This window comes from Chrysochloris asiatica, unplaced genomic scaffold (assembly GCF_000296735.1).
Source record: "Chrysochloris asiatica unplaced genomic scaffold, ChrAsi1.0 scaffold00075, whole genome shotgun sequence".
Lineage (NCBI taxonomy): Eukaryota > Metazoa > Chordata > Mammalia > Afrosoricida > Chrysochloridae > Chrysochloris > Chrysochloris asiatica.
In genome coordinates, this window is record NW_006408593.1 from 13,926,221 (window position 1) to 13,941,614 (window position 15,394).

Genomic DNA, 15,394 nt, shown 5'->3' on the forward strand with positions numbered 1-15,394 from the left:
TAAACCTATCTACTACTTGGCTGAAACTTGAGTCACAAAGGTGAGTTCAGTTCTAGACCTGAAAGTTGACTTCAGGGATATAGTGTCAGGTTTTTCTAGTTTCTTTCTGGTTAGTAAATCTTTTTTTTTTTTTTTTTTTTAAATAACTTTGTTTTGTTTCACAGTTTCTTCCACTCTCTTCAGGACCTTCTAACGTGATCCCTTATAGAACAGTTGGGAGTTGGGCATCATCTAGTTCTTTTGGTCTCAATCATGGAGACTTATGTTCATGGTTTCCATTAGTCCACTGGGCTAACATTTTTCAAGTATCTGCAATTTTCATCACTCTTCTTTCCTCTGTACACAGCGAGACCAATAGTTGTTATCTTAGATGTCTGCTCATGAGTTTTTAAGATCCCAGTCTCTACTTGCAAAAGTAGGATACACAGAACATTATCTTTGTGGACTATGTTGTATCAATTAACCATGGTGCTCTGGTAGCATAGTGGTTACGAGTTGGGCTGCTAACCTCAAGGTCAGCAGTTCAAAACCTACCAGCCATTCCACAGGAGAAAGATGATGCTTTCTGCTCCCGTAAAGATTTACAGCCTTGGAAACCCTATACAGGGTTACTATGAGTCAGAACTGACTCCACAGCACACTACCACACCCCATCCCTTGAGACTATGACCCTGAGCCCCCAGACCCTGCAATTCATTGAAGGAGTCCTTTTAAAAATATCACTTTGTGATTTGAAAATTCTCAGAGTTTGAAAATAAGCAATAATGATGCTGTTATATATTATGAAAATACCACACAGTCCTTCAAATAAAATGACCCAAAGCAGCTAGCTTCAGTGGAAGGAAGTGCTTTGTCTGGGAAGCAGATGCAGTTGGACAGAACTGGGTTGGCTCCAGTCTAAGGGGCAGTTTAACGTTTCAAAGCCTATTGGTTAGAACCAGTAGTCTCTCATGAAAACAGCAGGAAATATATATAATGTTAAGTGTTGTCAAGTTGGGTCCGACCCATAGCGATCCAGTATAGGGTTTCTGAGGAGCACCTGGTGGGCTTGAACCGCCAACTTTGCAGTTTAAATGGCTCTGCAGTCTGGCACATTAACCTACAGACCACACAGGATTACAGGATATATAATGAGTATACAAATTTTGTGAAACTTTTCTTTTGGCTCTTTCTGTATATGTAGGTCATTATGTCAGACGTGTTTTATAGATACTATTTGTGGAAGCGATGGTTTTAGAGTTGGGAGGGCAAGGGCTCTCCCAGTCCTTAATTGTACAAAACTCCATCTATTAGTATGGGCAGAGCTTAAATGAAAAGGAACACATAACTCAATACCTACCAATAAGAGTGGTGGTGGTGTTGAGGTAGTTTTGACTCATAGCAACTTTGTATAGGTTCCCGAGCTGGTAAATCTCTACAGGAGCAGCCAGCCTTATTGTTTTCCCAAGGAGCCACTAGTGAATTCGAATTGGTGACCTTGTGGTTAGCAACCCAACTTATAACCTGCTACATACACTACCAGGGCTCCTTACCAAAAAGAGTACTGGGGTGAAATTCATTGTTATTTTAAATATATAAACATGGTCTTAATAACATCATCAAAACTAAAGGTTAAAGAAAAAATTAAGAGTATCAAAGGACACACAAGCAATCAGTATGCAGATCATTTTTTTACAAGATAAATTTTAATATACAGACTAAAATGCAAGTAGATTTTACTATTTTCCACTCAACCCAAAATTTGTGGGCATGAATGCTTCTGACTCTGACCAGGAAGGCTTCTATTTTGGTCCAGTATATTATTAGACTATTTGATCAAGTCCAGCTTGATGTCATAAATTATAAAAAGTAACCATTTACATTGAAAATCTGTTGCTTTTATAAATGATGGTTTTCCAATTTTTTCTTAGAATTTACTTGCCTCAAAATCAAATTTAAATAAAATATCCTCTTTTAAACAGCTGGTCATCATCTAGCCAGATTAATTAATTTTTATTGGAGGTCATACAAAAATCCACAATAAATAACGAAAAGAGTACGCAAAATCATCAGCCTGTTTGCAATACAGAAAATACATGTCAGTTCTGGACCAAAATAATTCCATCGAAATACAAAAAGTGATCGGGGAGAATGAAAAGAGTTGCAGTGACTGCTTTTGGTAGTTAGCTATAACAAACCAACAACCATCAGGTATTCTGGAAAATGACGGTGGGTTTTAATTTGCAGATAAAGATGTCTTCAGTAGTTTAAAAAAATATAAACTCTAAAAAAGCTTGTGAATAATATACAAAAGCAGCTGTTTGAGATCAAGGTTGAAAACCAGAAATTGTGTGTTAGCACCACCAGCAAGCACAGGGCCCTCGGACTCACGGCTGTTTTCCTACTTTGTGCAGAAAGCAGTCTTGAATGTTGTCTACTGTTATTTACATTTAGAAAACTCAGCCTCAAGAACTGGGTTCCTGTAGGGTGAAGTCTTAAGCCCTAAGAGGCACCAAGTGGTTACAAAGGCTAGGTAACAATCAGTGTCACAATTTCCGACGATACAATAAATCCCGTGTTGCCTTATCAACTGTTTGCTGGTAGTCCTCCAATTTGTCAAGTATTTTCTGAGACAACTGTAAGAGAAAGAAAGGAAATCATCACAGAAGAGCTCAAGGACAAGAAAAGATGAATTGTTCTCTTTGAATTCACCAACTAGACTCCAATAAAGATGTTAGGCACTTTGCTTCATTTAATCACATTATATAGAGTCTGAAGGGGCCTAGGGGTGCAGTGGTTTAGAGCTAGGCTGCGCTAACTAAAAGGTCGGTGGTTAGAGATGTGTCAGCCAGGGTCTGGAGATTCACAGCGTGGAGCGGTTCTTCTCTGTCCTACAGGCTATCTAGGAGTGGGAACTGACTGGACGTCAGTGGGTAAGCAGAGTCTGGTCTGTGACTCTACAGATACAACTGGATTTCCTAAGGAATTTTCTTTAAATATACAGCTTGCATTAGTGTTTTTAATAAAAGCATTGATAGCGTTTTCCAGAACCGGGGAGGCTTCATTGGATTTAACCAGGCATTAGCTGCCAAGTGAAGTACAGGGCTAATAGTTTGGTGGTGCTGGTGGCTGCACACTGTGGAGTTGGTCCCAGTTCATAGTGACGCTGTAGAGTGTTTTCAAGGCTGTAAATCGTTATGTGAACAGAAAGTCTCATCTTACTCTCATGGAGTGGCTGCTATATTTGAACTGCTGACCTTGTGGTTTGCAGCCCAGCTATGCTACCCAGGGCTCCTTGGGCTAATAGTTTAGATATTTAAAATTATTTAACCTTTTCCTTAAACTCACTTGGTAGACCCAATCAGTAGGAACAAATTTTTGTGGCTGTCTTCCTTTTTTCTTCTTGCCTCACAGTTTGGAAATGTGGTAACTGAATTTACTTGATGTGGCTTTTCTGTGCAAAGTCTTAACTCCCACTAAGTGACTGGGCAGGTTAGTTCTGCCATCGAGCTAGGTTTAAAAGGAACTAGCTTAGAAGCAGGAGCAGTCAATCTCAGGACCATCAAGAAGCAAGTGCATGAGTGGAGTGTGAGATCCCTACCTAGAAAAGGAGAGAGAGCAGTGACATGGAGAGACAGAGCAGCTGAGGGTGCTAGGTCCACGGACCCAGGAAAGCTGAGTACTTATGGGCAGGAGACTGGCTTGTAGAATGTGCCCTTTAGGCATTCACAGACTGGCCAAAGAGCTTTGTAACATGTGCCTGAGCACGGCAGAGGCCAAGGGGCCACATGGCTGAGAGGCCAAAGACCAGAGTGAGGTGTGTCTGCAGTATGGCAGAGAAGAGGCATTCCTGACTGGACAACTGCTGCATCCTGAGTTGTTTAATGCTGAGCTGTACCCTAATAAATCCCATAATCACGAGGACTGTTGTGAGCTCTGTGTGCCTCTGTCATGGAGTACAGACCCAGATGTGACGTAGAGGGTGCTGTGGGAGATGGCTGGTGTCAGAATAGGGTAAAGAAGGTTGTAGTGGGGAGGCATATCTGACCTCCATTTCATAGGAATGTACCTTGGGCTGATTTTGAGTTTAATTCTCTTTCCCCCTTGTGAAGTCAGCAGAATTCATGCACAGCCCTTCCATGGTTTTGCAGGAATACAAACTACTAGTGGTTTGTCTACTAGTAGACCCAGGAGACATTCTACTTCGGCCTAACTGATAAAGAAGTCATCACTACAATAAATCACTTTTTTTCTTCACAGTAGTAGCTGACGACTGTGTGGTGGGCTGTGTGGCTGTGTATGCTCACTTGATGGATGGTAATCTATCATACTGCATTTCAACTGTCTTCCCACCCTGCAGTGTCTGTCGTACTACACTGTGGACTGAAGAATGGCTTGCAGGACACTGGTCTCTGTGCAATTAGTACACGAGACCTCACTGGCTTTGGGGAATAAATGACTAAGTTGCTTTATGTACAAAGGGACTGGTGCAGCACGCCTAGGGCACTAAATGGGTTTTCTCCTTCCCTTCAAGTCCTGAGAACTGAAGAGCGAGCTGTACAGTGTAACTGAAAGTGCAAGTGCTGACGGAAGACGCCCCAGGAAAAGATTTACTTACTGCGATGTTGTGACTATTGGCACTATTCTCTCCCAGAGCTTGGAGAAGCTGATCGATTGAGGAATATGGGAGCCACACCATTGGGGCTGTTGCAGAGAGTGGAAACTAAAAGGAGAAAATGTGGATTATTTGGGAAAAATCTGAACAGTGTACCATTTCTCCTAGGTAGTTAGTTGCTTCTTAGGTTTCTATAACATAAAATACTTTACTTTCTGATTCTTCTGTTTGACACTAAGAAACTGCTCATATATGCACACACATACAAGAGAACTTTCTTCCCCATTTCTTTCTCTTTTTAAATGTCCTTTTTAAGTCAAAATTGAATCTATTCCTAAATTCTGCTGTATCCTTATCTTAAAGCAGCACTGAGGTCCGTTACTGATACCCAGGTGCAACAAAACTCTCCTCTGAATTGCTGAAGAGTGATACAACTTCTAGTCTGAAATTCACATTCAAATTAGAGGCAGTTCCCAAACTACAAACAAGATCCATTACTAAGTGGGCCTTTAAGTTGTAGTTAAGTTGGGACAGGTGCACATGGTTCTCATTTAGGCTGACTTTAGATCAAGAAAAGGCTCACAGTCTTTCTAATGATTTTAAAAGCTGCATGCGAAACAAGGAAGGTGACTTGATAGAGAATTTGTTGCGAGTAAGGGTTGGTTCAATTGCTTCACAAATTTACAAAACTATAAAATCGATTTGAGCTGAGACTGAAGGTGGTGCTGGCTAGGCCATTGTGTAGCTCTCTGGGCCCTGGCAGTAACCTCTGGTCACGCACCTGGCTCCCGTGAGACCTCAGCATATCTCCTCCAAGTCTCCCTCCGCTCTAGGGTTCTGAATGGTAGTATTTTCATTCCGGTTTCCAAGTCTCCCTCCGCTCTAGGGTTCTGAATGGTAGTATTTTCATTCAGGTTTCCAAGTCTCCCTCCGCTCTAGGGTTCTGAATGGTAGTATTTTCATTCCGGTTTCCGTGATGATTCACCCAAATAGTAAAAATTCAGCTCTGTCCCTGTTTCATTTCATTAACTACAACAGAACTGGTTCAAAGCCCTGCTTCAAGGGCAAATGGGACTTATCCATTAGTGAGATGTCTGTAACCCAGGAAGTGCCTGTACCTGGAAAGAGTAAACCTTAACTCTGGAGGTTCTGAATACTTACCTAAGAGATTAAGAGGCAAGGCTCCTAGCTAGCTAGCTAGATCTACAATTTAACCATGCTCTTCTATTTGTTATCTGTGTGAGCTCTGGCAACTTAGCCTTTGGGCCTCAGTTTCCTCATGAGTTAAAAAAAACCAGGGTTAAAATACAATAATTCAGAGACTGCTATAAAGATAAAATGAGAAAACGTTCAACAGATACCATTTTATTCTCATCTACCACTTCTTCTAAACCCTAACTAACCCGACTTCAATTGGTGGAGAAAGTGATGTACATTCCTGTTGTATAGAAATCGGAGGCTCCTAGACTATCAAGAATCTGATCTTGGAGAAAACAAGTTGTGTAAATACAAATGTTCTTATTGATAAGTACTGTTGAGTTGGTTCCAAACTACAGTGACCCTGCACTGGGTTTCCAAGGAGCAGCTGGTGAGCTTGAACCACAGACCTTGCAGTTCAAACTGATTTTGCAGTCCAATGCATTAACCCACAGCACCGAGGATTCCACATACAAATGTTTTTATTGTTAAGTTTCCGTCCAGTTGGTTCTGACGCACAGCGACCCTGTGGAGGGTTTCTGAGGAGCAGCTGGTGAACTTGAACCACTGACCTTGCAGTTCAAATTGGCTTTGCAGTCCAGCGCATTAACCCACAGTGCCACACCAGGACTCCCCACATACAAAGGTTAAATCTACTAACCCATGTTGTAATCTACTTTCAGATTCTTAACCTTACTCAATGTGATAGTACACAATTAAAAAGAAATATCTGGACTTCCTACCTCAATTCCAAAGTACTGATGTCCTTTTCCCAATACAGCGTCCACATATTCTGAAACCAAATCCACAGCTTCTTCCAAAAGATCATAGTTCAAGTACAGACGGAGCAACTCAGCAGCATCAATTTTCTGTAAAAAGTCAAGCGACTATGAACATCTATCTATTTACATCTTACCTACGCACTGACCAAGGATGCTGAGTGTCTGAACCCCTGGTGTTTTCGTTTCTCACTGTTTAACTAAGTGAGCATTTAGTTTAGGCATTACATTTTGGAATAATGGTTGGTTTCCAAGAGCCTTGGGCACCTTTTAAGGCCTTATGTGTTAACAGGCCTTCTTCCTGTTGTGTGTTTAAAGCAAAATTTAACTTCTCTCTACATCAGTTTCCACATGTAAAAGCCAGTAAGGCTTTCCAGTAATGCTGAGAACTAAATACATAATGTATTCACATTATTTCGCAGAAATATACTAACGAAAAGTGAAGTATAGAAGGGTTCTATTACGTAGGCTCATTAATAAAGTATACAGAATATGCTTTCCATATTCTGATTTGATCACAATCTTACCCGTATCAGCTACTCTACATATTAAAAAAAACTGCCTGGACTTTGAGTTTTGAATGTTGTTAGGTGCTGTCAAGTTGGTTTCGCCTCACACAGACCTACAATGCAGCACAGGAGGAGACGCCGCCCAGGCTTGCTCTGGATGCTCCCCTTCTATCTATGCTCACCAGGGTACTGCCACATGCTTTTCTTTCTAAACTCTCTTCACTTATTGCTAAGGTGCCATCAAGCAGGCTCTGACACCGAGCAACTCTTATGTTCAACAGAAGAAAACACAGCATGGTTCTGGTGCCGTTCTCACACTAGCAGTCGGGGTTGAGTCCCAGCTGCAGCCACTGTGTCAATCCACCTCCTTGAGGGGCTTCCTCTTGTTGACGACTCTACTTTACCAAGCAAGAGGTTCTTAATAATCACGTGCATTCGAATCACCTGTGACACTTTAGAACCCACCTCTCTCCCAAATTTGAATTGAGTAGGTCAGGGATAGGTTAAGGCTTTAACATCACGATTTTCACAAAGCTCCCCTACGTGAGTCAGGTGAAATAGCCCTGAAACTTAAGTGTGTATAAAAATTACACTGTTGTTGTTGTTAAGTGCTGTCAAGTCGGCTCAGACTCATAATCACCCTGTATAGGGCTTCTAAGACTGCAAATCTTTGTGGGAGCAGAAAGCGCCATCTTTTTCCCACAGAGCAACTGGTGGAATTGAACCGTCAACCGTGTTCACAGTCCAGTGCTTATCCAACAGAGCTCCCTTTCTTAGTATAGGTTATGATTTAAAAAAAGTTTGAATGGTTTTTGTTTTAGAGGCCTACACATAATAAAGTTAGAGCAGAATTTACCTATTTTATTTAGTTCAAAGAGAACTCCAAATTTATTGAAAACTACGTCTAAGAGGGAATTCCACCACCACCTGTCTGTTAGCTGATGATACCATTTTGCCTTGAGTTATTACTATGATGCTGGAATCTATGCCATCAAGTTAAAAAAATATCAGCTGTTTCATCCACGGCACACAGCTTTCAGTGGAGCTTCCAGACTGAGTAGAAAGCCACTTCAAAAATTAGCCATGAATATGCCATGGAACACAGAATGGTGTGACACAGTGCTGGAGGATGAGTCACCTAGGTTAAAGGCACACAGGCCACAAAAATGGACTCAAGCATGCTAAGTGTCAAGGACTGAGCTGTGTCCTCAACAAATACATGTTGTAAACCCTAACCTCTATACCTGTGGTTACAATCACATTTAGGAATGGACTGTCTTTGTCATGTTAATGAGACAGGTTAGTGTAGGGTGTATCTTGAGTCCATTTCTTTGCAGATATACAAGATATACATGAAGTCAACAAGTGATCAGAGGAGGGATGGGGTAAGATAGATGCCAAGCACATGGAGAACTCCAAGAAACCAGGAAGCAAAAGCTTGAGAGACAAAGATCTTAAAGTCCTCCCCTAGAGCCTGTGCTCCGAATTCAAACTTCTAGCTCCTGAACCATGAAAAAATATTACACTAGGGAGCTATTAAAATGCAGACACCTAGTTCATACCTCCCAGGCAGTTTGATCCCATATGTCTGGGGTGAAGCTCAGTAATCAATTATTTTGAGCAATCCCACCACTCCAATAATTCTGATGCAGGTGATTCATCTATTATTATTTTTACAAAAATGGACTTTCAGAAACACTGTTGTAGTATTTTAACTACTTCATTGAGTCCTGTGAATTTTTTCAGTAATATTCATTCAGACATATATATATATTGTAAGTATACTCATTGTTTTAATTACAAACTCATTCAGTGAGCATACAAGCAGGTATTATTACTAACCTGAGGAACTTTAAATCTGAATCTCCAATACCAGGTATGGAATTAAACTGTTCTTCATATTTGAAAAGGTGCCCAAAGCATATAAATCAGTATACTCCCATAGATTATCTATTTTTTTCTTTTAATCATCTCATGAAATTATTCAGAATGATAAAGACCAGACTCATACTCTCCAACGTACCACATACCTTGTAACTGTTTACAAGCCAATTAGGCAGAGGCACTCCATGAGACAAGAGCTTGTTGATTACACATTGGTGATACAAGTTATTCTGGACTTTGTGCCTTTCCAGATAAGCTGATAATAGTCTCCATGCTTCATCAGTGGCACTGGATAAAAACAAAAGGTATGAATGAGTATCAGATTCTTAATAAATATTTATTTGTTGTGGTTGCTAGGTGCCATCAAGTTGGTTCCGACTCAGAGGAACCCTGTATATGATTTCCAAGGAGCAGCTTGTGGGTTTGAACTGCCAACCTTGTGGTTCACAGTTCAGTGATGATCCTACAGCGCCACATGTACCATTCAAAGCAAGAATTTACAAAAAAAATTTTTTAGATGCTCACAATTGGATTGATAATACAATTAAATCATTACTAGGTCTATTATGACTTATGGAAATACAGATAGTTCCTGACTTGCAGTATAATCAAGTTATAATAACCACACTTATAACCACCTGTTTTTTGGTTTTTATATCTTATGTACTTGATACAAGGTTGCAGTGTGTAGTTTGCTGATGTCATCACATCTCAAGTGTATATGTAGCGTTTCCAATTCCCAAAGACAAAGACCAGAATGGTAAAGATACTAATAATGAAATCTAAACAACAACAAAAAAAGAAGTAGCAGTATAGGATTGGACTTACATCGTAACAGAATGCCATCCTAAGTCAGGAACTACGTAGTAGTTGAAATTAGTGCCTGGAATTTCTCTGTCACTGACCATATGTTTAACTACACAATTCACTTAATTTTTTGTTTCTGGATTTCCAAAACAAGGAACAGACACAAATCACTGGTTTCTACTTCTGAATGAACATTAGAGCCAAGTAGAATTTTGATTTAGAAGACTAGGTTGATGTCTCCTAATCTGCATTTTAATGATCTACTGTGCTAATTTGTAGTTGAAAACTAAGGTTAAAAGACTTCCATATTCTAAAATCCTACAGCTCTGAAATATCAGCAGTATTATACAAACTGCAAATGCACGTCAAGAATGGGAAGGTTACGGGAAGAGCTGTCAGAGCAGTTTGTGTCAGCAGACGCGGAGTGAGTGTGTGAGAGAAGTGGAGGGAGAAATACAGCCTGAAGATGCTATGATAGAGATGGAAGTTGGTGGGTGACAGACTGCTAGGTGGTAGCCAAAGATGAGCAATCAGAGGACGCTGATGATTACCACACAGTGACAACTCAATGGAAGAAATGGAGGTGGGGGAGGAGCAGTGTATCCTGAAACCAAATAAAATACTGATTTCTGTCTGGAAGACTACCTTCTCTTGATGATACAATCTTTGAGGAGGGGAATATGGTAAAGGAGGTTGGGAGATATTTCATAATCCAAGCTGTCCTGGTTTGGACAATAATTACATGGCATCTCATTAATTATAAAACCCGTCAGTCCCAACAAAAACTTAGCAAAGAAGAGTGAAATGATCTTTGTTTGACAATACAAGGGGGCTTCAAAAAGCTGGCAGAAAATGGAATGGAAAGAAAATGACAGATAGTCAATGAAAAAGAGCTACAGCTTTGAGATGGGAAGGCGCAGGGTTGTACCTAGACTCCTTGGTGGTGATGACCGATGAGAGCTGATTGGCTGCGAGCCAGGTCCAGGCTTCCGCTTGTGCTGCTTCGCCGCCAAACTGTAATTTGATGCATCTGCGAGAAAAATGGTTCCATACATTCAAACCAATGGTTTAAAAGCACCACATCACTTTGCTACTAAAATAGAGAGCTAAGATGACAGCTTCAGTTCTAGTCTTTTGCTGAATTCATCTCCTCAGAGCCACACAACTGGACGACCCAGGAAGTCTGAGTAAGTGTTAGGAGATAATTTACTACTGAGTGAAAACTACTGATGCAAAGTTCTGGAAGTTTAAAAGGATTTCCAATTCATAGGCCACCTGACTAACAACTAAGCATTAGGTCAATGAAATAAGAAGCACTTTTTCATAACGCTTACAGGGCTGGCAGGTTTCCTAAGGGACTGAAGAGCAGATAAGCCTTGTCTAAAATGGATACCACCCTTTGACCCAAGTTACCTGTTGGATGGGACTGTGAACCTATGGATACTATACCCTCTGATTTCTCAATAGAAGCGATAAATCTAGATTTTAAAAAAATGTAAAATCACCCTAATTTTCATCACCATCACTTAGAGTAAAAAAGAATTTAAAGTTGTTGTGTGGATTAAACAGAGCATTTCTTTAAACCTCAAACAGCTCACAGATTACTGGCTTGTGACGACTGCTTCACAGTAAGCAATAGTAGAATAGCTTCATGTTAGAAAATTAAGATTATAAAAAGATTTTATACAACAAACAATGCACAAGAGTTACAGACAACAAAGGTACATGTTATTGCATCCACAATCTGTAAAATCATAATCTCTTATCTACCTGAAAGCAAGTCCCTCAAAGACTGGCGTTAAGGGAAGCTTGAAAGTCTGACAGAGTGATATGGCAGTGTCAAAGAGGCCAGCCTGAACCAAGAGGGTAACCATCTCCTCCGCTGATGAACTTCCTGTGGAGATGCAAAAACATTACTCAGCCACCAACAGAAAATACTCAAGTGTGTCTGAAGACTTAGCTTGCTGAGGAATATCTCTGAGAATACATAGCATATCCACAGCTTGGTTCTAAAATGTGCTTTTGGTACTGACTGACAGCTCTAACGGCTGGATTCCTACCTGCAACTGCAACCGCTGATGAGTCATGCTGAGCCAAAGTGAGGCGGATTCGAGCCAAGGAACACTCCTTCTCCAGATCTTCCAATTCCAGGATTTCAATTTGCCGATTTGCTAGACATCAAAGAAAAAATATTTTCAATCCCAAAAGTACAAAGGAAGTGATAGTTAGATAAACTCAATGTTCCTACTTCCACTAGACATTGACATTAAATTTATTTAAAAAGGCATGAAGCGGAAGAGAAAACAAGGGGCTCACTGAAAGCTAATGCAAAAGTGAAGCGAGGTCTCTGCTTTACCAGCAGTTGTTAGTCTGCAGAGTTGAGTCACATGCAAAGTATTTCCATAGCAACAGCTGCAACTTCACATGAGTTTTTATTTAATTCTGACAACTGTAAAATACAGTGATCTCTGTCAGGAAGAAAGGAACGTGTCTAAGATCAGAGAGGTAGAATTAGAAGCCAGGTAGGTTATGCCCCCTCTAGAGCCTACACCCTTTGTGGAAGGACACCATATCTCCTTGATGATATACAAAGTCTGGCACTAAGCCCATTTAAATACAACACAAATACACACTCGGTTCAGTTTAAGGCCCAACTCACTTGGAGGAGCTGTACACTCTCCATCGTGATTCCTCTTTGGGGATGCGCCAGGGCGATCATACTGGCAAGACAAAGCAAGGGATTCAACTGTGAAAATTAGAATTTAAAATTTGGGGTGGGGGCAGGTTGGGGTAAAAGTTCACAGAACAAACTAGTTTACCATTCAGTAATTCATACACATTTTGTTTCATGACATTGATTGCAATCCTCTACAATGTGAAAATTAGAATTATATTTTGATCTCCCTAACTGTTATTCAGAGTTTTCATACTTAAATTCTTCCAATATAGATTATTTTTATTTTAAGGAATATAGCTCTTTTTACAAAGCTACTTTAGGCATCAGATGTACATAAGTCTCTAAAAAGTTAAGGAATCCACAGGCATGGATTTATCTCTATAGACTACCTGGGTTTTCTTGGTTCCACAGTTATATTCTCCACCCATTACTTCGAGCAATAGGCTAATAAATGCTGAAATGATACAACAGGAAAAGCACTGGATTGCTATCCAAGTCTGGTGGTTTAAATCCATCAACCACTCCTCAGAAACCCTATACAGGGTCACTATGAATTAGAAGTGACTCGACAGCACTTATTTAACAGCACCACAGAATGTAAGTGGGTACATATGATCCCATGATCCAATCAGCATTACCAGAAAAACACGAAGTATATGCCTTTAAAACAATTACAGACTAACAAACACGACTGAACTAAAAGTAGCTACCACTTCTTGAGCCCTTTCTGTATACCAGTCCCTGGGTGCTGAAAATGGGTAAATGCTCAGCTGTTATCCAAAACGTTGCAGTTTCGAGTCCATCCAGAAGTCCCTGAGAAGAAAGGCCTTCTGATCTTCTGAAAATGCACCACTGAGAATCCTGTGAGGAACAGTTCTACTCTGACACACACACGGCACCATGAGTGGGATCTACTCATGAAAAATCATCCACTGAAAACCCTGCGAAGCACAGTTCTACTGACACACACGTGGTCAGAACCGACCCAATGACAACTGGTTTACTTTTGGTTTTTTTCTGTAGGCCAGGCAGTGATACTGTTCTAACTAATTTACACAAATCACCTCATTTCCTCCTCCAAACAATCCCATTAGCTGGATGGTATTGTCATCTCTATTTTATGTTAAGAGGAAGACTAAGTGACTAGTCCAAAGTCAATCAAGACTAACTCCAAAACCACTCAGCAACATATTCTGAGTTTGGGAACCAAAAGGGAACTGGTATGTAACAAAAACTCACTGTTGATTCCAACTCATAGCAACCTTGTAGGCCAGAGTACAGGTGCTCGCTGGGGTTTCTGAGGCTGTAAGTCTTTATGAGCGCAGGGAGCCTCATCCTCCCGCGGAGCAGCTGGTGGGTTTGTGGCCAGCAGCCCAAAGCTTAGCTTACTCTTTCAGCAGGGCTCATGGACATACAAACACGGGTTCAAAATACATGAAGTTCACAAACATCCCACTAGAAATGTTACAGGCATGAAGAAAAATCAAGTAATTTGAGGTAACTGAAGAGACCAAATCAAGAATATTAAACGATCCCCAAATTCCAGGTTGGGAAATTTTCCATACCACGGCACCAGATGCTGGCTGCACTATCCACGCGTATTCTGGTCGAATCAGTCGTAAACAGTTAATAGCAGCCAGATAACAATTGCCTTGCTTCTCAAGTCCCCGGAGAGTTCGAACCTCTCTGCCAAGACGCATCCCGTACTCAAACATCACTGTCCCAGCTGAGAGGCAATAATAAATTAGACATTAGAATTTTAAAAATGTGTTTCTTTAGAGATACACACAGAGAATGCTACAGTTATCAAAGACTAAAATTTAAAGGAAAAATTGCAATTAAATAAATAAAACCACACAAACAAAAGACATAAAACATTCCTTTTGACTTTAAATACTACCTTTCTCACCCATCAGTTTGTCATACTGTGCTGGCTGCGTGTTGCTGTGATGCTGTATACTAGGCCACCAGGATTTTTCTTTGGTAATGAAACTAATTTTACTTGTTAGATTCCAAATAAAATATTCAAAAGACACAAAGGAAATATTACCTATATTTCTCTTGGACTTTAAACTACTGAAGTACAACAAAAGTTCCAAGTTAATTTTATGCAGCATAATTTAAAGACAGTATTTATTTGTTATTATTTCAAACTCTGTTCTAACTTTGCCTAACAGAGTGATCAGGTGATGCTAGTCAACCTGAGCAATCCTAGCTTGTAATAAGGAGTTTTTCTGGCCCTGCACAGTCACTAAGCTCTCTCTTTCATTCAGTTTTCAAATCTAATTTTTCTTGTCAATTCTTTACGCTACCATCCAAAGCCACACATTTATCATCCCAAATCTCAGTATTTTCTAAAATGGCCTCAACAAACATCCAGTGTCCTCGCCTTCACATCTAACAAGAACCTTCCACTGTGTTAATTCTAATAGTATACGTCACTGCTGTCACTTGCTCAACAACATAAAAATGTTCCCTATTGCAATCACTGTCAATTCCATTGGCTGTCAACCTCCATTCAAGGCCTGTCCAGGGTCGGTTACCTCCTCATCACAGGCTCTTATTAATTGTCTTGATTACTTTAATACACCACGAACCTAATATGTCCTTCTCTCCATTTCTCTTCACTAATCCAAACCTTTCCTATCAAAAGTTTAAATTTTTTCACTAAGATATTTTTTAGGTCTCCGTCTATGAAATCCTTATAACACTGTTCTATAATGCTCACTTGTCTCTTAATAAAAAGCTCTGGGACTTATGACATTGTACCCTTAAAAATGGGTATCCTGAAGGAACAAACAAGATGGCGGATCGGGTGGACGTAGAGCAGAGAGCTTCACCAACAACACAGAATACCCAACAAAGCAGGCTCAGGGGATGGTCCCAGAACTCTGAACCACATATAAAGGAATACTTAGAAGGTTGGAAGGCTCACAGCTGGGGGAAT

The 15,394-nt window shown here is 40.3% G+C and overlaps 1 protein-coding gene across 1 annotated transcript in view; it reads right to left on the reverse strand.

Moving 5' to 3' along the window:
- Window positions 1-1,558: 1,558 nt before the first annotated feature.
- NUP160 (nucleoporin 160kDa) overlaps window positions 1,559-15,394 on the reverse strand; it is a 76,077-nt gene continuing 62,241 nt past the window's right edge. Inside the window, exons 28-36 of the mRNA XM_006865107.1 lie at window positions 14,013-14,173; window positions 12,430-12,490; window positions 11,831-11,941; window positions 11,541-11,664; window positions 10,699-10,800; window positions 9,110-9,251; window positions 6,535-6,660; window positions 4,598-4,702; window positions 1,559-2,615 (exon numbers count right to left, since the gene is read on the reverse strand). Of these exons, the coding sequence (XP_006865169.1) occupies window positions 2,526-2,615; window positions 4,598-4,702; window positions 6,535-6,660; window positions 9,110-9,251; window positions 10,699-10,800; window positions 11,541-11,664; window positions 11,831-11,941; window positions 12,430-12,490; window positions 14,013-14,173 (1,022 nt within the window). The 3' untranslated portion in view covers window positions 1,559-2,525. The remainder of the gene's footprint in view (window positions 2,616-4,597; window positions 4,703-6,534; window positions 6,661-9,109; window positions 9,252-10,698; window positions 10,801-11,540; window positions 11,665-11,830; window positions 11,942-12,429; window positions 12,491-14,012; window positions 14,174-15,394) is intronic.